The 25,022-nt window shown below is 43.6% G+C and overlaps 1 protein-coding gene across 1 annotated transcript in view; it reads left to right on the top strand.

Moving 5' to 3' along the window:
* PDILT (protein disulfide isomerase like, testis expressed) overlaps positions 1 to 25,022 on the top strand; it is a 42,840-nt gene that overhangs the window by 11,664 nt on the left and 6,154 nt on the right. Inside the window, exons 3-8 of the mRNA XM_040458878.1 lie at positions 8,988 to 9,194; positions 15,079 to 15,212; positions 16,053 to 16,190; positions 19,115 to 19,225; positions 19,308 to 19,433; positions 22,174 to 22,371. Of these exons, the coding sequence (XP_040314812.1) occupies positions 8,988 to 9,194; positions 15,079 to 15,212; positions 16,053 to 16,190; positions 19,115 to 19,225; positions 19,308 to 19,433; positions 22,174 to 22,371 (914 nt within the window). The remainder of the gene's footprint in view (positions 1 to 8,987; positions 9,195 to 15,078; positions 15,213 to 16,052; positions 16,191 to 19,114; positions 19,226 to 19,307; positions 19,434 to 22,173; positions 22,372 to 25,022) is intronic.

The following is a 25,022-nucleotide window of genomic DNA, read 5'->3' on the forward strand; positions in this document are numbered from 1 at the left end:
GTAGGAGCTTGTTAGAACTGCAAAATACCAGGCCTTGCTCTAGACCTACTGAGTCAGAGTCCCAGGTGATTCACATTCATATTACAGGGTGAGAAGCACTGTTTAACACCACTTCTGCCTGCATTCCAATGGCCACAGCTCTGCAAGAGAGGCTGGGAAACAAATTCCAATAGTATAAATGAAGAGGCAAAAGAAACAGGTTTGGGGGAACACGTGGCATTATCTGTCTTAATCACATTATGTAAAAGCCTTGAAACGGCTTTTGATCAAATGCAACCTGAAGCTGGGGTGGCTGAGAGGCAGCCGGGTGGTATAAGATCTTCTAGACATTGAACCACCAGGAATAGTTTTCTCTCCTGGGCAGGAATGTCAGCAACTGTTTCCTACGTAGGGTTGGCTTTATGGACTGTTTGGCTCAGGTTAAGTTTCCAAGGACAACTCATTCCCAAATCCAATAGGCGCTTGCCAGTCCTCACCTTCCTTGACCTAGAGTACTCCAATCTGAGACCCAACCTGAGCCCCTTCGCTCCTTGGTGCCCATGAGCCCATTCCCTTCTGGTTCCCTTTGATCTCTCTGGCGCACTTCTCCGTTCTTTATGGCTCCTCTTCTTTCCTGTTATCCTGAAATCAAGGATGTAACAGGCAGCCCATAGACACAAGATGGCCAGCAGGTGGGTTATGTTTGGGCCACACAGTGTTTTAATTTTTTTTTAAATGTTTATGTATTTTTGAGAGAGAGGCACAAGTGGGGTTGGGGCAGAGAGAGAGAGGGAGACACAAAATCCGAAGCAGGATCTAGGCTCTGAGCTGTCAGCAGAGAGCCTGACACAGGGCTCAAACCCACAAACTGTGAGATCATGACCTGAGCTGAAGTCAGAACCTCAACCAACTGAGCCATCCAGGTGTCCCTAGGCCACACAATGTTTTAAAAATCGAGAGATTTCACAATTATAATTGAATTTACATCTGCTCTTAAAGAAATAGAAGATCTGGAGGCACAGGCCCACATTCTTGCAATGTGACAACTGGCTTAAGCTGAGTAGAGATTTTCCTTTTGGATCAGAAAACATGCCTGTTAGTTCACCACATCTCTATCCAGCCAACCCCACACAGTCACACTCCCTGCCTCACCCCTGTAGCATTTGAGTCTGTGTCACCCCATCTGAAATGCAGGTCCCAGTCTCTTCTTATTTGGTGCGGTCTGAGTGATGTTACTTGAATCAGGAAATTCGGGCATGTGACGGCATCAGCTGCCCTGGGTCCTAGAGCCTCCTCAGCTGGCTTGCGCAGCCACTTCATAGCACCGTGGAACAAAAACACTTTTTTGTGCCTTTAACCTTGATAGTTCCCAGAAGGGAAAATGTGATTGTGTCATTTTTGCTTCCATCCAATGTGGAGCATTCCTGATGTGTAAAATTCCATCAAAATAGTTCTGAGACTCTGATCTCCATCTAGCCCAGGCTGTTAATGGTTTCCTTCAACCTTGGCGCCAGGGTACATGCTGGGTTTTACTTCGAGCCCATGGAGTAAGATCTTGTAGGGGAGATCCAGTATGGGCTATTTGCACAAGCCTGCGAGCAGGGCAGGCATTTCCACTTTGTTGACTGACTCCTCCAGCCGGTTCCCCACATCTCTCATCCATCCCAGAATGTGGGCCAGCACTTACACGTCTGTTTTATGGTTCCTTTCAGGGAAGAACTGAGAACCCTGCAGCTCTATTCCACCTGAAGTAGAACTGTAAGCTAATGGTTTGCACAGCTCAGAAATCCAAGAAGAAGACCTCTGTCTTTTCTTTTTTGCAGTGGCCCTAATCTCTGATCCTGGACTCTCAGTGTTGAGCCATACACTTTGCATGACACAACACACATCTCAACACACATTTACCCTTCCAAAACTGGTGCAGCAGACACAAAAGAAAAGGAAACTGTCCTGCCCACATAAGAACACAAATCTCTGCCCAAGTGACTGCTCTGTTTTAATCAGGCAGAAGGGGGAGTCCATGGTTCTTCGAGGCTTTAACTGACATCTTATAATTCAGGGATTGACACTGAACCTGGGGCTACAGACAGAGTCAATCAATTTTACATTCCTTAATGACATTTAATGACAACCAATTTGAATACTTTAAACTTAAAGCATTCCCACCAGCAGGTATTTCAAAGCAGTAAACACCAGCAGAGATGTTGTTATCCAAAAGAGACAGTCAAGCTCATTACATCTGAATATTTGACTCCTTCCAATACTCAGTTTAAGTCAAAATGAGTTTTCAAAACCTGGCAGGCCTTCTAAAGTGACCTTTGGAAAATCTAATCCCTTGGGGAAAGTATGATAAACAGTTTTTTCTAGAAATAAATAGGCTCTTTACAACAAAATATTTTTCCAATATTGTCCCAGGGACATACTATATAGTAAGTCTCAAATCCTTAGTTGTTGCTCACTTCTTCATCTCTCTGAGGACTCCAGGCTCAAGAGTCAATTGTCAGTAGGACCCTTGCTCTTGCATGTCCCTCACATGTCTCAAATGCCACATGTGTTCAAAACAGGCCTCAGCATCTTTGATTTGCTCCCTACAACTTGCTTTTTCTCATGCCCTGCCTTAACTGACAGCGCCACTATCCACCCAATGTCAAAATCATGAATCTCAAGGTCATTCTTGACTCTTCTCTTTTCTCACATCCAACCCATCACCCACCAGGTCCTGTTAATACCACCCCCTAAAGCCCTCTGCACTCTCCAGATTTCGCATCCCCCTGCCACTGCCTTAGTTCAGGTCACTGTGTTCCCCACCTAAAACACTGCAGTAGCCTTCTCAAGGGTCTCCCTGCCCCCTCCAGTGCTGTCCCTCCAGCACACCCAGAGGTATTTTTTTTTTTTTTTTCTGAAATCCAAGTCTGATTGGGTCACTTCCTGATTAAAAACCCTCAGTGATTCTCTAAGACCTCAAACTCCTTAACATGGCTACAGTGTCCTCTGCTTGGTCTCGACTTGGCCAACTTCCCCACTTCATTTGAGAGCTATGCTCTAGTCCCTGAATAATTTGTGGTCCTCAGGTAGGCCACACTGGCTCAAGCTTCAGGGCCTTTGCATTTACAATTCCCTGTGCCCACAGTGTCCTCCTTATACTACCTCATCTGGATTGTGAGGTTTAAGTTCATGAAGCCACCTTCTCAGGAGGCTGTGTCCACCCTTACTCCCACCTACACTGACTGGCAGGCCCTCCCATGCCGACACAATCCTGTGTACTCACCCTTTCATAGCATTTGCCAAACTGTATTGAAATGGCTTTTAAACTTGTGGGTTCCATGGGGGGGCAGGGGCCAAATCTCATTCATCTCTTGATTAGTAACATCTGGCATTGTGCATGGTAGGCCTGCATGAAATGTTGAATGAATGAGTGAATGAACTGAACTTGCCTTTGGCCATAATGTTCTGCATGAATGAGGCAAGGAGAGAAGGGTAGGCTACCTTTAGTGGGGAGAGGCCAAAATGAGATTCATCAGGAGCTGTGTCTAGGGTCATTTAGGAAGTGCCTCTAAAGCAGAGATGGCAAGAGTCCTGGGAACAGGTTAGACGATGATAATGATGATGATGAAGATGGCAATATGGATAAAGGATGGTGATGAAGATGAAGAAGATGATGATAATGGCCATTTATTGAGCATATGTATTCCAGGCACTGTACTTGGTCTCATCATCTCCATCTTACATTATGAGGTAAAGACTTCTTAGAAAGGCTGGAAAATTTGTTCAAAGTCATACAATTGATAAGTGGTACAGCCTGGATTTTAGACGAGGTCTGACACCAAATGTACAATCCATCTTACAAAACTGTGCTGTAACTGAAATATTTATTTAGCGACTTACTTATTTTTCATTCATTCATTCATTCATTCATTCAATATTTATCAAATACCTGTTATGTGCCAGATAGACTTCTAGGCACAAAACAGATGGACATCTTTGCTTCGTGGCACTTAGGTCCTAAAGAGGGGAGACCCAAGATAAACAAATAAGTAAAAAATATAGTATGTCTTATGGTTAAAAATGTTATGGAGAGGGGCGCCTGGGTGGCGCAGTCGGTTAAGCGTCCGACTTCAGCCAGGTCACGATCTCGCGGTCCGTGAGTTCGAGCCCCGCGTCAGGCTCTGGGCTGATGGCTCAGAGCCTGGAGCCTGTTTCCGATTCTGTGTCTCCCTCTCTCTCTGCCCCTCCCCCGTTCATGCTCTGTCTCTCTCTGTCCCAAAAATAAATAAAAACGTTGAAAAAAAAAATTAAAAAAAAAAAGTGTTATGGAGAAAAACAGAAGAGCAACAGGAAGTGCAAAAAGTTAGTGGAAGTGACACTGCAAGTTTATTTAGGGTGGTCTGGGAAGGTGAAAATTCAGCAAGGAACTGAAGGCAGGAAGGCAGCAACCCATGCAGATAGCTGGGAGGAGTGCATTTCAGGCAGAGGGAACAGCAAGTGTAAAGGCCCCGGGTGGGAATGTGCCAGGATGGCTAAAGCTGAGGTGCTAAAGAAAGTGGGAGATCAGATCAGAAAGGAAGTACAGTCCTTTAGGGCCTTAAAGGCCATTATGATGGTCAGAGGAATTTGTTGGCTGACCCTTGAGGAACTAAAAGGGACAGATTACCATCCCGAAGTTCCTATCATCTGTGAGCACTTCTATACACTATACTGGCCCTATGGAATGGGAGAGGATTATTCTCAGAATACTTTTCCATGCTTGATCTAAAGTAGGGTTTCTCATATTCAACACTACTGACACTTTGGCTGGATCATTCTTTGTTGTGTGTGCGTGGTGGGTGGGGGATGCACTGTAGGATGTTTAGTGGTATCCCTCACCTCTACCCACTGGATTCCAGCAGCACTCTAGTTGTAACAACCAGAAATGTCTCCAGATATGGCCAAATGTCCCCCATTGAGAACCACCATCTAAAGAAAGGCAGACTCCAGTTGCCTGTGCTGGGAGCTAATCTCCAGTCCCTACACTCACATTTCCCCATCCACCAGCCCCTCCCCTGATTCACACTGGCTTCTCAGAAAAAGGGAACCCAGGGTCATCTACTAAAGACCCAGGCAAATATTGATCCTTGGTCCATTAGCCATTAACACATCTACACATCACACAGACATTCAGAGACCAATTCCCTATTCTAACATGACCCTGGGTCTCATTTGCTTACACTAAAACCAATGTGAGAGCCACAGAATAGACCCAGGCTTATACTGGATGACTTGGTGCTAGTCACCCTTGTGTCTCTTTCCCCAAGAACCAGAAGATCTGCTGAGGATCCTGACGTTTCTATAAGACTCCCCCTTCCCAGAGAGAACCTAGTGAGAGCAAGATCAAGGGTTCCCCCACCTATGACATCAAAATAGTTAATGTTTTTCAGGCACTTTTGTGCCAGAGCTTTGAACACCTTGTCTTACTGTGTAGGATCATCTTAAGGTATAGGATCTATTAGTATCCCCATTCTGTAGATGAGGAAACACAGGTACAGAGATATTTAAAAAAACAACCTCCCTGAACTGCAGGTGCTATAAACCACCATAACTGTCTCTGTTTTATGAAACAACCTAATGAAGTTCAATGAGTGCCATATAGTAGTATGTGTCAGACAATGAACTCTCTCTAGATAGAGCTTAGGACCCAAAGAAGGCTGTACTTGCAAGAAGTCTCAGCCTCCCAGCAGAGGGCTCCCTACACACCCACAGCCCACTGGGCTCCACTCTGCCCAAGCAACAATGTACATCTGAATTGTTACCATACCCCAGCCAAACTGGCATTTCCAGTTGGCCAGGGCAGGACATAGGCACCAAGACCTGAGGAGTGTACACATTGATTTCATCTTTACAAGCTTGGAATTCAAGGTTCCAGAACCACAGGGGTAAAACTGATTTGCAAATTTTAAAAAGAAAACAGAAGACAGGACTGTAAATCATAAAGAGTGGGATTTGGCTCTACAGATACTCTCTGTTCTGATGGAAACCACCCAGAGCAGGGGAGATGGAAAATGCATCCCATCCCTCCCTCCAGGAAAAGAAATCTTTTTCAGATCAGCTAACCTATATGGTCAGTTAGAGCATGAATCTGGGAGTCATCCAGTCTTGGGGCTGAATCTCAGCCTAACTGTGTACCAGCCATAAGACCTCTGGATTTCTATCTCTTGTCTGTAACATTCCTCACCTGGAATGGTAGATAACTCAGAGGTTGTTATGAGGATTAACCAGGATAAAGCATGTAACATTTAGCAAAGTGATTGGCACAGTGAGTGCTCAATAACTTGTAGTTGTTGTTACCTTGTTATCATCACCATCATCACCATCATCACCATCACCATCACCACCACCACCATCATCATCATCAGTGGAGTCATCCTTGACCTCTTTTCTTCACTCACACTCCACATCCAATCTATCATCTCCTCCCGTTTCTCTCATCTATCTCCAGTCACCTCCTCCTTCAAAATGTCTCCAGACTTTGACCAGTTCTTACCCCCTCCATTGCCATCACTCTGGATCAAGCCATTATCACCTCTCAGCTGGATTATTACAGAGGCCTCCCACTGGTCTCCCTGGATCCACCCCTTTCCCCTTCAGTCTAATGTTCATATAACATTCAGTACAATCCAGTTAAAAATAAGTAGGATCATATCTAACTCTGCCCCAAACCTTCCAGTATCTTTCTATAACCCTCAGAGAAGGGGTTATTCAGGGGCCAACAAGGTCCTATGTTATCTGACCCTGACACCTGTCATTCTGCTCCAGGCCACACTCCTTGTCATTCCTCAAACATGCTGCACATACTCCCACCTCAGGGCCTTTGCACTTATGGTTCCCCTGCCTGGAAGCTCTCTCTCTCCAGATATCCACATAGCCTGATTCCTCACCTCCTTCAGTCTTTATTAAAATGTTGTTTCTCAGTGAGGCCTCCCTTAGCCTCCCTACTTAAACTTAATCTCCCTGACACTCCCAACGTCCAGCTGCGTTTTTTTTTTCCACTTAGCACTTAGCATCTAATATAGCATATATTTTATTTCTTTACTTGTTTATTTTCTGTCTTCCCCAACAAGAGCAGGGATTTTTATCTATTGGTTGTTAAATCCCCAGTACCTAGAACAGTGTCTGACACATGGCAGATCCTAAAAAGGTTTGCCAAATGAATTGTGAATGACTGGATGAATGGACAGATGAATGGGTGGATGAATCTCCAAGGCTATTATTGTTAGATCCTGTCCAGCTAGCTTTCAGATCCCAGCATTCCAGCTATTACAGACTACTTCTCTCATTTCTTCCATTCCGGATACTCAAGAGCACTGGGCTGTGGGTGGAACTTCTAAAAGCTCCATCATTTGGACAATCATTCCATGTGTTTCCCTTGCCCTGAGCTGCTTCCCTTAGAGACTCAGATTTGGACAGGAAGTCAATCAGCAACCCTGAGCCAGGCAAGGCCAAATCCACAAGGAAGCCAGAGGAGAGGCCTGAGGGCCTGAGCAGCTGGCAACAGGCCAGGACCTGCTGGTGGTGATGGATTGGGGGCAGTGGGTACCAAAGGCAATGACGGTGACAGAGCAGGCAGTGGAGAGGCGAAAAATCCCACTTCCTGTTCACTGATTGGGAATTTAATGAAAACCATCATTCACTTTCGGGTTCCATCGCAGGAGCAGGTGTGCTGACTGATAGCGGGGCGTGTTCCAGTTGTCCTGAAGCAGGCTTTCTGGGTTTTGCTTTACAAAAGACCTCTCTGTTGGACTTGGAATTTGCCCAGGCAGTGGAGGTCACTTGCACTTTTTCCAAGTGCTCCAGATGGACAGGAGAGAGGTGTGGGGGCTGAAAAGGGGAATGTGTTCTGACTTGAAAGGGAATCAATGACCCCCCTGCCCTGGCTCAGTCCATCTGCCGCAGACATCAGGGCACTGAGGGGCCTGCAATTTCAGTGTTATCAGGAAGGAGGAAGGCAAATGTGAGTGCCTTTTCGTCCCCTCTCATTTAGGCCAGGAAGGCCTTCTGCCAGGATCACATTCCAGCTCCCTGTGGCCATTTTCCAGAAAAGGGCTCCCTACTCCTAAACCCCCACCCCCACTGCCCAGCAATATGAGGGGCCAAGGAATCTTAATTGAGAGTGTGAGGTCTCTTTGACACCACCAACCCCAAAGGACAGGATCAGAAAGAGTAGGGGAGCATCATTACCTCTCCCCACCCCCATCTTTCTCACACCTGACCTTGCTTGCTTGAGAGTCCCCTGCAATATTACATGCAGCTATAGGGCAAATGGAGGGGCTCAATTTGGCCTGTAACTCCAGGATTTTCTACCAGATGGTGTGCATGTCCCCTCATTCTTTTCCCTAGAATTTCTGACCATAGAAACTGCTCAATAATAATGGTAGTAATAATAATGCATTAGGTCCTTACCATGTGCCAAGCATTGTGCTAAGGGCTTAACATGCCAATATTGGTTACAGAGCTGATTTAGTGGTTCCAAATCCTGGCTATATCTCACTGCCATGTGGCCCTGGGCAAGTAGGACATTTTGCTGCCAATCAGTTTCCTCATCTATAAAATTCATATAATAACCATACCTACCCCATAGGATTAGATGGCTCAATCCATGGAAATCTCTTAGAAATTAATAGGCAACATATAATTGATTGCTAAATAAGTCATATTTGACTGACAACTCTATGGGGTAATCACAATCATTTTTTTCATTTTACCCATGAGGGAAGTGAGACTCACAGAGTTGGAATGAATTGCCCAAAGTTGTATTACTTCCAGTGTTGTTGAGCACACAGAACCCTGATGCACCTCCCAAATGACCAATTTCACAAAATATGTGTCTCCCATCCTGTCACGTTTCTGAAAATTTACCTATTACAGCACAGCGTGAGGAAGGCCCAGGAGCTAAGCAAGTGAAACCGAGCCTCCTCCCTGAGAGATGGGGAGTAAGAGAGGCTCTAGCAACTTCTGACTTATACTGGCTTTTTCAGATAACCCATCATCCAAGCAATCCAGGAGCCTGGCTGAGGAGCTGGGCAAAGCAGTGGAGATCATGGGCAAAGGCAAGAATGGGCTCGGCTTTGGCAAAGCGGACATCACAGTCGAGAAGGAACTTCAAACGGAGTTTAACATTAAGGAGGCCCCAGAGTTGAAGCTGTTTTTTGAGGGCAACAGGTCAGAACCCATCAGTTGCAAAGGTAATAGTGGTTGTGTGTCAATCAAGGCAATGTTAGCTGTGGAAACACAAACACCAGCATTTCAGTGGTGTGAAAGAATTACAAGTTTACTCCTTGCTCATGTAGAGCCCAGTTGGCAGTCAGAGGGTGGAGGTGGGGGAGTTCTGCTCCCCAAGTCTTTCAAGGACCAAGGTTCCTTCCAGCTTGTGGCTCTGCCCTCCCTTAGGGCCCCTGAGGCCTCCACCATTTTCTCCCTATCTAATAGTTGGGGCAAGGAGCCAGAGGGTTGCCAATGGTAGTGTTGGTGACCCAAGCTTGGAAGTGGCAAACATCATATCTCTTTCCATTGACCAAAATTCTATTACATGGTCCCAGTCAACTGAAAGGCTGGGAAATATGGCCCTGATCTGTGTCCATAAGGAAAATAGGTTTTGGTGAATCCACCACAGTGCCTCCACCACAGTTGTATCTCAGCTGGTGGGTTCCAGAAGTACCATGAGGTGGGATAGTGAGACGCATAGCTCATAAACTCCCAGAGACCAGAGAGTGAGTTCCTAACTCCACTACCTACCTACTATCCCAATCTTCTACTTTAGAATGATTTTGACAGGGTCCCAGGACAAGGAAGCACTGGTTGACCAAAAGGCAGACTGGGAGATGATGAAACAAGACAGATTTGGGACAGAGTGACTACCAACCACTTTAGTTTCTATCATCATCCACTTTGTTCGTTAACTTGTTCATTCACATAAACAATGATCTTACTGAGAAACTACCATGTGTTAAGACCTATATTGGTGTTAAGGATGCCTGAAGATTTATGTGTCTCAGTGTGGTACATGGTAGGTCCTAATTTTTTTAATGCTAAATATATAAATGCATAAATGTGTGCAAAATTGATGGATGGATGGATGGATGGATGGATGGATGGAATGAAACTGACGAATGCCAATGTGCCCAAGACAGCCTGTACTATGTTGGGAGAATGCTCCCCTTATATGTATGAATGACTGAGTCAGGAAACTGAGATAGTCTTTTGCAGGGTCTGACATTTAGCAGGTCTGCGATAAGCCTGTTTCAGTTTTGTTGACAAAAACCAAAAGGGCCCAGAGAGTGCCATCACCTCCAGGAGCTGCAGGATACCTTGCGGTTCTCAGAGTGGACACAAGGAGGAATGAGACACAGACTAGACTTTCAGGGGAAGGTGCAGCAAAAGCACCTACCTCAGGGCAGATTAGAAATAAGACCCAACAAGACCCAGCAGTGTAGTGGCTCATAGCTGGCCTATGGGATAATGAAGAGGCAGGGGGAGGGCAGAGAAGAGATGGAGAGAGTAGACAGGAGCAGTGAGAGAAGAAACATGGTGACTGCTGCTTCCTAGGGATATACTGAGTGACAACTGTCAACAATGGTGACTCAATGATCCCAAGACAGGAATCTTTTGTGATGTGTTGGCTTTGGGGAAGGTGGTGAAGAAATGAGAGACACTGGTTATTTTGTTGAAGTCTATATCTGCTTATGGAGTGGCTTAGGTTCTGGGGTGCCCTCACCTCCTAAAGGCAGGTGAGGTCTGACTTCTTTTTGAGGCAATAAAGGTGACAATGTGGCAACTTCCAGACTGTCGGAGCCCCTTTTGCTAGAAGCCAGTGCCTGGGACCTCCTCTGCCATACAGGAAGCTGCATCACCACCTCCCCCAGGAAGTCTCCTTTGACTGCCCAGGTCAGTGTGCCTGCCCTCCTCTGGGCTCCCACAGCACCTGTGCTTCCTCCTTCAAGGCCCTTACTTCACAGAACTGTATTTGTACTTAGTTGTCTGGTGAGAGCACAGGGTCAGGAGCTGATCTCACTTCCTTTCCCAGGTCCTCTGAAGAGGCTGCCAGAACTGGCACACACCAGCTGGCTTTAAATCCTTACTACATGCCTGAAGAACAATCACTTCCTCTTGTCAAATTTTAATTTCCTCATCTGTAAAATGGGGATGGTGCAAGTATCTACATCCAGGGGTTGCTGGTTAGATGAAACAAGTTTATAAGGCACAAGCCCTGACACATATCTGAACCATTTACTGTGTTCCACCACTGTTCTGGCCCCCTTGTCATATGTCACAGCCCAGTGTAGAGGCTGGGGAATCCGAGGCTTAGAGAAGTGGAACAACAACTGTCTCAACAATCCCCAGCTAATTAAGCACTGCAGAAAACAAATGTTTTCTGTGAGGGGCCAGACAATCTCTTTCACAACTCCCTAACTCTGCTGATGCAGTGGAAAAGCAGTTCCACAATAACAAATGGGTGTGGCTGTGTTCCAATAAAACTTTATTTATAAAGGCAACTGGCAGGTCAGATTTGGCCCATGGGCTGCGGTTGACCAACCCCTGCTGTGCATTGTGCTGCACTCTAAAGTAAATGGCAGATGTGGTCCTTATTATTATCAAACCATTAGTTTCCTGACCCTTGTGCAGTGCCCAAGGACACTTAGGTTCTTCATGAATAGTTTTTGAGTTTGAATGGGATAGAATTGCAATTGCCCCACTGCAGGCAGACTTGGGACAAGGAGCCAGCCCATATTTCTACTAGGTTTGCCCATCCCTCTTCTTCTTCAGTATTACCCTCAACCAGGGAAAGAGGCAGTGGGATACTGGGAGGGAACCAGGGCCTAGACTTAGGACAAACACTAGTTATGAGAATTCGAGCCAGCCTTCCAATTCCTCATTTCCTAAATAGGATGAATACTGTCAGTTCTGCCAACTTGACAGGGCTTCCCTGAGCTAAGACGGGCAACAGAGCTCTGCTAGTCTCCTGCCCCAACTTTTATGAAAACTTCCCCATGTGGGGGTTAGTCCTTATTGGGTCAAAGCTATAGTTCTGGTTCTCTTCTAGTCTCCTAAGGATTAATGGTGGGAGACTTGGCCATGGCCTCCTCACTAGAGGGAGGGAAACTCAGGTTGGCTTCAGGGCCTCAGTTAATGATGCATTCATAGCTTGTGCTTCGAAATATGCAGTGGAATGACAGCCCCAGTCAATCATTAACATAACATTCACACCTCAGTTGTTACCATGTCCTCTGGCTCAGAGTCAAGAGTCAGTGGAGACACATGGCCAGCGGGGCAGTGACTGAGCTGCAGACACTCAGGAACAAACTATTTATCAAGTTAAGAGCTACCTCAGTCCCATGGGATCCAGAGGGGCAAAGAGAACTCAGACATCCCAGAGAAGATGATCTGAGATCAAATTCCTTTAAGCCAGCTTATCTTATAATTCATTCACCTCATTCATCCATTCTGTAATTATTTCTTGAGCACCTAGTATGAGCCAGATGGTTACAGGAGCTAGCGAGCAAGCTAGACAAAAATTGCAGTTTCAGAAAAAGGTAGAAAGTTTCAGAAAATGTAATAGATCATAAAATAGAAAATGATATGATGGGGAGGAGGGTGGTGGTAAGAAAAGTCCAAATCTAGGACTAATAAGCCAGAGGAGATGCCCTGATTGCTGAGGAAAAGGCAGCACAGGTGGAGGGACTGGTGGGTGCCAAGGCCCAGTGTGCCGGGGGAAGAGGGCATGGCTGCCGTACGGACAGCAGGAGACAGTGGCACATGAGATCGGCACTATGGTTCTGATGACCTGAAATTCAAATGGACTCGGAGGGCTTTTTGTTCACCTTTTTTGGTATTTTCGGGACTTTGAAACCAGTTTCTTTCAGAGCACTTACAACATTTTTTTTTTCAGACAAATGCCTGTAAGAGAAACTATTTCCATAATTTGTGCCTGCTTCTTTCTGAAAGATGGCTTAGAACATAGAATAGTCTACATGAATGTGAAAATAGAAACTCAGCCTTGGGGCTGAATCCAGGAAGAGAGGGGGACTGCCACAGGGTGGAGTGCCATGGTCTGAGGCTGGCATGAAGCCTCCCCCATCTCTCTCTGTTCCTTGAGGCCAGCACATCGTCCTTCTATGAACTTCTATAGGCCTGACTCATTGTGGCTTTTAAAATGGCCTAATTGGTATCTACTAAAGCTGAATGCAGCATCCCCTATGACCAGAAATTCTACTCCTGGGCATGTACCCAACAGAAGTGCATACAACGTGCCCCCAGAGACACACATGAAAATTAATTAACAGCCCCAAATTTGGAAACAACCCAAATGCTTACCAACAGAGGATGGATAAATTATAGAATATTCACAAAACACAATGCTACACAGCCCGTGCAACAGCCTATGAATCTCACAAATGTAACAAAGCCAGACCCCAAAACACACACTGTGATTCCATTTATATGAAGTTCAAGAGCAGGCAGACTAATGCATGCTGTTGGAAGTTAGAATGGTGGTTACCCTTAGGTAGGGGTGTGTCAGGGGCTAGGAGGGGGCCCAGTAGGGACTTGTGAGAGCCTGGCAATGATCTATCTCTTGATCTGGGTAGTACGCAGGTGTGTTCATTCTGCAAAAATTCATAAGACTATACATTATAATTTGTACACCTTTCTGTATGCAAATATACTCCACTGTAAGTTTTTTAAACTTATATTGTTTATATTTATATAAACATATATATTTATATGTAAGCAAAGATGCTGAAAATAGAGTCCTTTCCAGTCGATTTACCACCTGACATGCATTCATCAAGCTGCATGCAGCAATTTGTCCTGCACAGACTGTTTGCTCTGCCTGGAAGCCTTTCCCTCTCCTTCCTTGTCCAATTTCCTTCTTATTGCTGCCTTCTTATTGACTCATTTGCATCCTTCAGTTTTCAGCTCATAAGTGATTTCCTCCAGGAAACCCTCCTTGAATACACAGTCTAGGTCATGTATCTTTGCTACAGGCTCATAGAACTTTGCTTTTGAATACCTACTTTGAGTGTGATTATATGCTTGTTTGTGTAATTATTTGACAATTGTCCTAGTCAACAGAACGAGAGCTGCAAAACAGTGTGATTGTGTTTGTTTCTGCTCACCATTATATCCCCAGGACCAAACACAGCACTCAATAACATAATAGGTACTCAGCACATATCTGTCAAATGAACGAATATGTGAAGGAATGAATGCTGAGTGAAGGAATATGGGCCTATAGATGTAGTCCAAAGCTACTTAAAACAAACACTGCTTTATCTCATAAACTCAATTTAAATGCTTCATTTTATTCTATAGTAATCTTTGATAGAAAATAGTATTTTATGTTATCTACCATCATGTGGAATTGATGATTCTAGCAAACATATGTCTATAGCTTCATGTACATTTTGGCACACTATTAAGTCTCCCCAGACATGGTATATGTGTCCCAATTTTAGAAGCTAAGATTTTGCTGTGCTTAGCACCTCCCATATGATAGCTGAGAAATGGAAGTCATGACCTATGACCTTCATGAGAAGGTCTCAATGAGAAGTTGGAGGCATAGGCAATAAGGGAATTTTCCCAAAGTCACAAAGCTAGCTGGTATTTTTATTTACATTTCATTCATTTATTTTTTTTTTAAATAAATCTATCTTCCTGTCACTTTGGAAGGTAGGTAAGAAAAGAAGAGAAGGCATGCTTCCTCTTGGGTTTGATTCCCAGGTGCACTAGTAGAATGGTCATTGGAAAGTCAAACCTCAGTTTTCTCTTTTGCAAAATGGGGAGGGTAAGAGTATCTATTCCATATGGTAGTGTTGTTTTGGGGATATAATATATGCAAATTGCTCAGCAGAGTGCCTTGTCCTTGGTAAGTGCTCAATGAAGTTTAGCTGCTGCTGTTAATGTTCATGCCTTGGTACTGGGGTGGGAAGGAGTAGAAGGAATGACCTTGGCCTTTAATGTGTGGGAGTCCAAGACTGAGATGCTTCTGCTCATTAAACTTGGAAAAAACAAGTCTTACTCCAGTTTAAGAGGAAACTGCTATGAGATCCACTTAACTGTCTCTGTTTCCAGGAGTGGTTGAATCTACTGCCTTGGTCGTTTGGTTGAGAAGACAAATTAGCCAAAAAGCATTTTTGTTCAATAACACCCAGCAGGTGTTAGATTTTGCGAAATCCAGGCCCTTGGTCATCATTGGCTTCTTCCAGGTACTGGGGTCAAGAGGTGGGAGGTGACTTTTCAACTGGTAAGGATCCTGTGTCTGGGAAGGGGGGGGGGTGAGGAGAGGTCTTCCACTTGGGTTAATTCCATGCCCGTTCTTCCTTTTCCAACAAGCTGTTTTCCCAGGGTTAAAATGAAGAAGGAAAGAATGGAAGGTAAAGTGGTAGGAGATGCTAACCAGAAAGGTGGACAGGAATGCAGAGAGAGGAGAGGAGACTGACATTTATTAAATTGGTTTTGATAGTATAACTGATCTTTTGGAGGCCCATTTAGAACATCACTGAATAATAAATAATTTGCAAATTGTTTTTCCTTGTGCAGAATGAGTTTCTCATATGTCTCTACTCATGTCCAGTAACTCTGACGATTCTTTCCTTCCCCCAGTAGAAGTCAGAACTTTGGCATTATATTTTTACATAGGAAGAGTATGTGCCTCTTTCTGTCTCATTTCACTTTTCAGCCCCAAGTTTCTCATATTTGGTGATCCATGTGGCCAGATCAGTCGCCTCTTCTGAAAGCGATTAAGGAATAAATGTTTAAGTCTAAACCTGTGTGTTTAGAACAACCTTATTATAAATAATTGGAAAAAATCAAGTTTATCAATTCTCTTCATTATTCTCTGTGGAGTTGTCTATTTTGGGCTTAGTCATAGCCATATAAGTATTCTGAGTATGAAACATCCATGAAAAGGGATTTAGGGGACCCAGGAAAACCCCAGAACTTGGAAAGGTGAGGAGACAAATTGGTCACCATTTCTACCTTGACCTTAAATAAGCCAGGTATTTTGCTTTCTACCAAAGCCTTACCCAACATCCTTCCCCAAACAGGATTTAGAGGAAGAAGTAGCAGAGTTGTTCTATGATGTGATCAAAGACTTCCCAGAGCTAACGTTTGGAGTGATATCAATTAGCAATGCCATTGGGCGTTTCCACGTCACCCTTGACAGTCTTCTGGTGTTCAAAAAGGTAAGATTTTGATTCTATTGCTAGTGAAGTGTCTCCAGTTCAAAATAGTGTACAATGCATGTATCTATAGGCTTTGGGCACAAATTCTAGTTCTGCCACTTGTGAACTAAGTGGCATTGGACTAGGCAGCTGCTGTGAGATCACACAGTCTCCTGGAGTTTCTCTGGCCTTTCTAGACATTTTTTATTTTAAGCTCCTCCTCCTCTTCTGGATCAGTAAATGCGATTCATTAAGGCTCAGTCCTCTACCTTGTGTTTTCTTCTGGTCCATCCTCTCCCACCCAACCTCCAACAGCAAATATTGTTCATACAATCATGACTTACAAATCTCCATCTCCACCCAGACTTCTCTATCTCCAGACTTTCATATCCATCACCAACTGTCTCAATATGACCAAGCCTAACACAATCTCCCCTCCAAATCCTCTTACAGTGTTTTCTCCCCTCTCAATGAATGGTGTCACCATTTCTCCCATATGAGCAAAGTCAGAATACCCAGGCATTATTCTAAAACCTCCCTCTCCTCCACCCTTCACAACCAGTCCATCACTCCAATCCTATTTATTTTAAGTCTAAAATATCCCTTGAATCTATCTATTTAGCTATATTACTACTATCCTAAGTCAAGTGACCATGATCTCCTATACCCTAATACAACATCTACCCAACTGGTCTACCACAATCTCTCTTGTACTGTAAAGAACAATCTTTCCAAAACTCCAACTGATGGCCACCTGCCTCCTTCCCACTGGAAAGCCTTTTAATGGCTTCCTATTATTCTTGGGATAAAGACTCAAGTCTCCAGTAAGACCTACATGGCCTTTCACAGCCTAGCCTCTGTTACACATCTTCCCCTTCTTCCTCTCTGGGATCTAGATCTGAGCTGCCCAATATGGCAGCTACTTGTCACATATGACTGTTTACATTAAAAGTAGTTAAATTAACATTCTAGTTCCCCAATCAAACTAGCTACATGTGGATAGTGGCTACTGTATTGGACAGCATAGATATACAGAGCATTTCCATCATCACAGAAAGTTCTATTGAACAGTGTTACTCTAAACACTGTAGTCTGGTTCCTGAAACATGCCTTACTCCCTCCCCACACAAAGCCAAATCCTTACAGTAATCATGTTATTTATAGATATGGCTCAGAGTGGTTAGTTTACTTGCCCAAGGCCACATAGGAGGTGGGTGAAGTGATACCCAGATCTGCTTAAGACTGTGAGCCACTACATTTTTACTTGGGCTCTTGGAAGTCATTAAAAAGTGTTAAGTCGGAGAATAAAATAACCTGATTTATGTATCTGAATGGGACAACATAGAGTCTAAAAATAGATCCAAATACATATGGAAATCTAGTATATAATAAAGGTGATATTTTAGATCATGAAGGAAAATATGTTATTCAATGATTAGTGTTGAGAGAATTGGGTAGCCATTTAGAAAAAAAAAAAAAAAGCTAAATCTATATATTCTCCTTCCACCAAATTAAATTCCAGATTGATTTCTTATTGATTTAAAAATATAACGATGAAACCATGGAAACACTAGAAGATGTCATGGAGGATTTTGCTTCTAAACTTGTAGTGGGAAAGCCCTTTTATGAAGCATTGACAGAAACCCCAAAATCTATGAAAAGAAATACTGATAAATTTGGGCCACATGAAAAAATTATTGACAGTTCCACAGAACAAACCTCATCACAATATCAAAAGCCAAAGAGCAAATTTGAAAAATTCAGTTAGGACAAAGTTGGTCTATTTTTATGGTTAAGAGCATGAGTTCTAGAGTCAGACAGCCTGGGGTGGAATCTTGGCTCTACCTCTCACTAGCTTAGCAACCCTGGGCAAGTCACTTCATTTTTCTGTACCTTGATTTCCTCAACTGTACAATGGAAGAAATAATGATTCACAGCTCAGTGAGATGTTATGAGGATTAAAAGAGTTCTTGCATATGGCATATTTAGAACTGTGTGACCGGTACAATATGAGCTCTTGATAAGTCTGATTAGTATTATCAGACTATTACTACGACCAGAAAAGGGTTTTGGTTCTGTCCAAAGGACAACAGGGACTGTGCAGTATTTGAGCAAGAGAATGACATAAGTGCTTTTTAACCGCATCACTCTGGCTGAAGGTAGGGAATGGGTTGGAGGGAAATAAGGGGAGAAATTGGAAGACCATTAGAAGGCTTTTGCAGGAGTCCAGGGAAGGGATTTGGACTAGAGCGTAGGATTGGTGGACGCAAAGAGAAGGAGATGGAGTAGAGAGAAACCAACGAAGAGAGCCACCTCTTTGTTCTCCTTCCCCTGCAGACTTTGATCCAGGGCTACAGGGAATTATTTCCTTCTCTATGTTAATTGCAGTCCTTCTGAGAAGCAGTCATCAAACAGGATTAGATATGCAAAAGATTGGGGAAAATGCCTATGAAGGGGAACAAAGGGAGCTGATGTGGGGGGAGGGGCAGGGAGAACTCATCAGGCCAGGATGTAGGTCTGACCCTTTGGAAGGAAAGAAGGTCCTTGATTGCAGTGGAGTTCTAAGAAAGTTGGCCAAAGTTGCCTACCAGAGAAGTCCTGCATCTCCCAGAAATGAGCTTGCCTTAGTATCCCTGAAACAGTGCATCAGTTAGGAGCAGTGTGTAAGATACTGCTCAGCATCAGTACAACTACGTGGATGGATTTCAAAGCACAGCAGCTGGTTACACCCCCTGCTTTGTAGATTGGAGATTTTCATAGCTGCCACAGACCCATGTTTCACCCACAGGCTGGCCATTCCTATTTATGAAGTAAAGATTATGGATTACACTTGTCATGATGGTATTCTCCTTTTGTCCAAGGGGAAAAATTTTGCTATTTATATTTATTAAGTGTCTATATTATGGAAGCTACTGCCCTCTAATGTTTTTCTCCTTTTGTCCAAGGGAAAAATTGTGAACCGGGAGGAGCTTATTAATGACAGTACCAACAAACAGGTCCTCAATCAAGTCATAAAGCAGCACCTTACAGATTTTGTTATTGAATACAACACCGAGGTCAGTGAGCCAAAAGGTCCCTGGGAGAAGGGCAGCTGGGGCAGCTGTGTGCCTGGATGACCTATTTCCCTGGTAATTTCAGAGTAAGGATCTGATTTATGAATTGCACATCCTGAATCACATGCTCCTCTTCGCCTCTAAAAGATCCGAGTCATTTGGTATGATAATGCAGCATTACAAGTTGGCATCGAAGGAATTTACAAACAAGGTTTGTGGAAAGTGGTATTGCCCTTGTTGAATGGGGATCCAGAACCTGTAGACCCTAATGCTATTTGCCTGCCAGGCTGATTATAAATTAAGCCAGGGAGAACTTGCATATTCATTTCCATACCAGCTTCCTTATTTACATATTGATACTACATATTATTTACTACTTAATTTTAAACCAGCCTCCTCCCTTCTTCCTGTCCAGTGTCTCTTCCTTTCTTGCTATACCTATGCTTCTTCTTCCCTCATCTTTTTGAGAAGTCTACCATGGGAATGTGAGGTTTGGTTGCTTTTTGATGGACTATGCTCCAGCAAGGGTGAGTGGTTGCACTGTGGGTGGTTTTTGGCCTGCAGGTGAGGAGGAGGAGAGACCACCCCTGCCTGAGGTCAGGGAATAGGAACAGCCTGAAGGTGTGAAGCAGAAAGGCTTAAACTTTACACAACTTTTCTTCCTCTTACAAGGGATTTTTGTCACTGAGTTTCTAAGCCTCTCAGTTTCAATCACCTCATGTAAAATGGAGAACTGTGTGTAAGAATTAGAAGCATCGTATGTAGAGCAATGAGCAATGTACAGTGAACACTGCTATCATCATTGCTATCATCATCATTAGAAACAAATCTGTTTTTCTTAAGACCTATACCTGTATTTATGTAGTTACCACCACCTGGACTATGGAGGCAATTAGTTTCTTTTTTTCTCTTTATTTTTTTATAAGAAGTATGGTAATGGCAGGCTTTTTTTCCTTTTCAAGAAAATTACTCTAAAATTCAAGTGAAACAATTAAAAAGCTTAAACCCCAAAATAAATACAAGTAAAGCCACTAGGGCATGAACATATTTAATGTTTGTGCTACATCCCACCATATTCTCCAGGAAGTTTGTTCCAATTACAGAAATATCTCTGGTTAATATTTTTCCTGCTTTATTCAATTTTAAAATATAGATTTTTGATGTAATTCACTTGATCACAATCTGATTGCTTCCCTCTATTTCTCTTATGTTATGATAGTCAGTACTTAGCCATATTTCTTCCAGATTATTTTTTTAAATTTAGCTCTTTAATCTGAGTGGAGTTTATTTTGGCATATATTGTTAGACAAAGTTCTTTTTTTTTTAATGTTTATTTTTGAGAAAGACAGACAGGTAGAGTGCATGAGCAGGGGAGGGGCAGAGAGAGAGAGGGAGAGAGAAAATCCCAAGCAGGCTCTATGCTGTCAGCTCAGAGACCCACCTGGGGTTCCATCTCACTGTGAGTTCATAACCTGAGCCGAAATCAAGAGTTAGACGCTTAACCAGTTGACTGAGTCACCCAGGTGCCTCTGAGATAAGGTTCTAAATGCCCTTTACCCCAACTATCTAGCTTCCTGAATGCCATTTATTGACTGTGATCCATTTTAGAGCCAAAGACAATGGATGAATACTATTCAGACAGGTCATACCCCCATATCTTATCCTGTTCACATCTAGCCAATATTTGTTGAAAGTATACAAAGGATGGTTCTAATACGTTGCTCTGTTTTCACAGTCTCCCCAGCACCCGGAAGAGTGTCAGGCACATAACAGGGCCCTTAATATTTTGATAGATGAATGACCTGAGGGTATCAGTGTTTGCTGTGGCCTCTAAGTGGCCTCCCCACTTCCAATCTTACTGCTTCTCTGCAACCAGAGTCATTTTTCACAAATTATTGTAGCACTCTCTGGCTTATTATTCTTCAGTGGCCCTCTATCTTATTCAGATAAAACTCAACCTCCTTATTAGAGCTCTGATCTCATCTCTGACATGTCTCTAACCTTGTCCCCCGTGACTCTGTCCCTCATGATGCTGGAGCCACACCGGCCTTTCCTTTCTATTCAAGAACACTTTATGTTCCCTGACCCCAGGCTTTTGCATTAACAATTTCCACTGCCTGGTTCAGTGTTGTCCTGACTTGTTAACTCATCCCCCATGTCCCTGCTAAGATGTCACCTCCTCAGATACTCTTCTTGACCTTCCTACCTAACACTGAGCTCTGACCTGACTTCACCTATATGGTCATGTTCTATCACAGTGCCCTTTTTACTGTCTAACTGGCACTCATTGCTATATGAATTTATTAATTTATTCACTCCTTTGTTGTCTATTTTTTCCATTAGAACATAAACTCCATGAGGGCAGATCTTATGTCCCCAGTAGGTAGCAAAATGCCTAGTAGGCACTCCACTAATATTTGTTTAATTATGAGTAAATGAAGTCATGAATTCCCTTGATAGAAGAATAATTTAGAACAAAAAAAGCTGACATATGAGCATTTTCTACCTCCCAGTTATTGAACTAAGCCATTGTCCTGTTTAATTCTCTCAACAACCCTATAAGGTGGGTACTCTTATAATCTCTACAAGATAAGGAAATAGAAGCACAGAGAGGGTCAGTTATGGTTTTGCCCAAGGACCTGGATGAAAGTCCAGGACCTCCTGACTTCCTGTGGTTGTGTGGATGGTACCCTGCACAAGGATGGTGAAACCGGGCAGACGGACAACATCGGCCTGTGCCCTGGGGCACAGGGCTGCCCTGCCTGATGGAAAGGGGCCCTGTTCTATCTTTCAGAGGCACGCCATAGACCCTGCTATTTGCATTCCGTTAGTGATCTCCCATGGCTCTGGAGTTTCTTTCCCTCAGTAAGGGATTCCTTAGCCAGTTTTAATCTTTAACCTTCTCATGGCCTCCAATCCTAGAGGGACACAGGTTTTATTTGATTTGGCAGATCCTTTTCATCATTGTGGATGCAGATGAACCCAGAAATGGACATATATTCAAATACTTCAGGATTACAGAGGTTAATATCCCATGTGTCCAAATCCTAAACTTAAGCTCTGACGCGAGGTACAAAATGCCTTCTGAGGAGATAACCTACGAAAATCTCAAGAAATTTGGCCGCAGCTTTCTGAATAGAAGTGCCAAGGTAAGTTTGTTGTTGGACAAACTTTACCCTGAACCTCAAAATTTCATAATTTTGCTGGCTTTGGTCATCTGAACAGGGAGGCAGAATAAAGGTCAATCTCATGGTTCAAAATGGGGAAATACCCTTATCTCTCCACCTCCAATCTTTTCAACTTTTGACTTGTCCTGACACCATGATTCCACCATTAATTCTTTATTCTGAAAGGCATTTCCTTTGCAGATACTCTCAACTGAAATGCAGGAGCTCCCAGGGCCAACATCCTATGAAAGGAGACACTTTTCCTCCTTTTGGACTCTCCTGTGAAAGATTTAAGGATAGATGGATTTTGGGGGGGAGGGGGGTGGGGATGTATTAAGCCATCAGGATTTAGCCCTAAAGGTTTTAGGGACCTCTTGTCTGGGAGGTTAGAAATGAGCCTGTTTTGCTATAAAAGGAAGGAGAAGGATCATACATAACACAACATCTCCTGCTGTTTATGTAGCACTTGTGAAGTCCTTCAGCCACCCTGCTGCATTAGGTGACCATATTTTTTATTTAGCAAATGGAAACACTTTTGAGAATAATGGGGGTTGGGGGCATGCAATCTTTAAAAGTATTCTGAAACAGAATAAATTGGAACTTTCCAGGCAAACCAGAATATTTGGTCCCTTTCCCTCTGAGGGTTCCCATTACCTTCTGTCCATTCCCACACAGACACTCCTTCTCAAGTGAAAGCTGTTTTTTTTTTTTTTTTTTTTTCTCCTATGCACACCATCATCACAGGCCAAGTAGTGAGGCTGGTGTCCTCCATGACATTTCCTCCTACCTTCAAAATGCCAGACCCCACGCATTTGGACTTTTAGATCACCTGCTCCTACCTTCCATTGCTGTCCTCTGATCATGTCCCTTTCACTCTCTGAGGACTTAAGCTCATTGCAGACTTGCTTTCCATCCTTTCTCTGCCATCACCTCCAGAAATGTCAGTATGCAAAACCCTGGTCTCTCTCTTCTCTAGTCACTGTTTGCCATTCCAGCCACCTGCTCTTGTGGCCACACTTTAGAGATGGCAGCCCCTCTGAAAACATGATTTCAAGCTTCCCATCCCTTTAGTTCCTTTTGTAGTATCCATATTGTTGTAAATCCTTACCCTTCTCATGGCTTCCAGTCTCCTGATGCCATGTCACAATCTCTCTACTGCCTTCATGAATTTGGATTCCATAGTTCATCGCTCTGGTGACGATTCCCTTAATTCCTTTATCCCTTTATTTCTTTATCTATCTTCTACTTCTTTACACCCTGTAGAATTTACAAGGCAAAATCACAACCCTGGTTGAACCCACTTCATGTCCCTACTGCTTCCAGGCCAATGCTAGAGAAACAGAACACCACCCTGAGGCAGGCTGGTTTCACTGAATCACAAACCTCCTGTGGGCTCTTTGAAATGTCTTGACATATCTATAGAAATTTCTCTTAGTGTGTTCATTTTCTTCATCTCTGAGTCTCTTTGTCCTCATATCCCCTTCCTTCTTCCAGTCTCAGCTGAGCACGAGACCATGTATAATTAAGGCAAGGGCCCCTCATTTTCTGTCAACATATCTACAAACCTACCTGCAGCACTACCCATTCTCTCTCTCTTCCCTCCAGTTGAACCTCAGGAGGTGTCTGTCTCCTTGTCAAGGGCCAATACATCCACCAAACTCTTGCAATAGAGATGAGCATGCTTCACATGATGTATGAGATGTCACATGCCTGGTCTGGCCCATTTCTAATTTCCATCTTTTTCACCATTTCCCACCTCCCATGTCCAGCCCCCACCCTCTTTATGCTTCCTCAGAAAGAATCTTCAAGTCCCTTCCAGAGGCTGGGGTTGGGACGAGGGAAGTATTGTAGGAGCTGGCAAACTGGGTAAAGGCCAGACAGCTATGCATATTAAGGACTTGGTGTCCTGAGAGCAATAGAAAGGAAAATTTGCATGGTGAAAATAAAACCCCACTGGTAGAATAAAGGTGTGCAGAAGATTAGGAGATGCAGAAAGAACTCTGTGGGGCTATTGCAGTGATCTAGGTGAGAGACGAAGGCTACCTGGGTTGGGGAGCAGCAGTGCAGATGGAGAGAAGGGTGTGGATTCAAAAGACTGCAGGAAGCAATGGTTGTAGAGAAAAATATATGTTGTGAGATTTATACCACTTCCTTCAAAAAGAAGCAGAGTTAGGTTCATTCTTTCATGCATTCTCTCACAGAATATTTACTCAGGTCCAACAATGTATCAGGCTGTGCATACTCAGTGATGAAGACAGAAAAATACCTTGTGACATTCTGTCTAGTGTAGTAGAGACACATGAATCAAATAACCAGAAAAGAAAATAATGAGAAAAATAAGATATAAATGATAAACTTGAATAAGTGATACAAGGAAAAATATCAAATGTTATGAAAACTTACGGTAGCAGGATCTGACCTAGTTTGGGGAGAGTGAGGGAAGCCCTCCCTAGAGATCATTTTGAAGGGTAAATCTGAGTTAACTGGATAAAGAAAGAAGAGCAAGAATGGGGAGTGGGGAAGGCCCTCCAGACGCAGGAATGGCATCAACAAAGGCCTGAGGTGGAAGAAAGCTAGCCCTTTGGTTAAACAGAAGACCAGTATGGTTGAAGAAAGGAAAGAAAGAATGGTAA

Source organism: Herpailurus yagouaroundi, unplaced genomic scaffold, assembly GCF_014898765.1.
Source record: "Herpailurus yagouaroundi ecotype Mexico unplaced genomic scaffold, PumYag 222, whole genome shotgun sequence".
Lineage (NCBI taxonomy): Eukaryota > Metazoa > Chordata > Mammalia > Carnivora > Felidae > Herpailurus > Herpailurus yagouaroundi.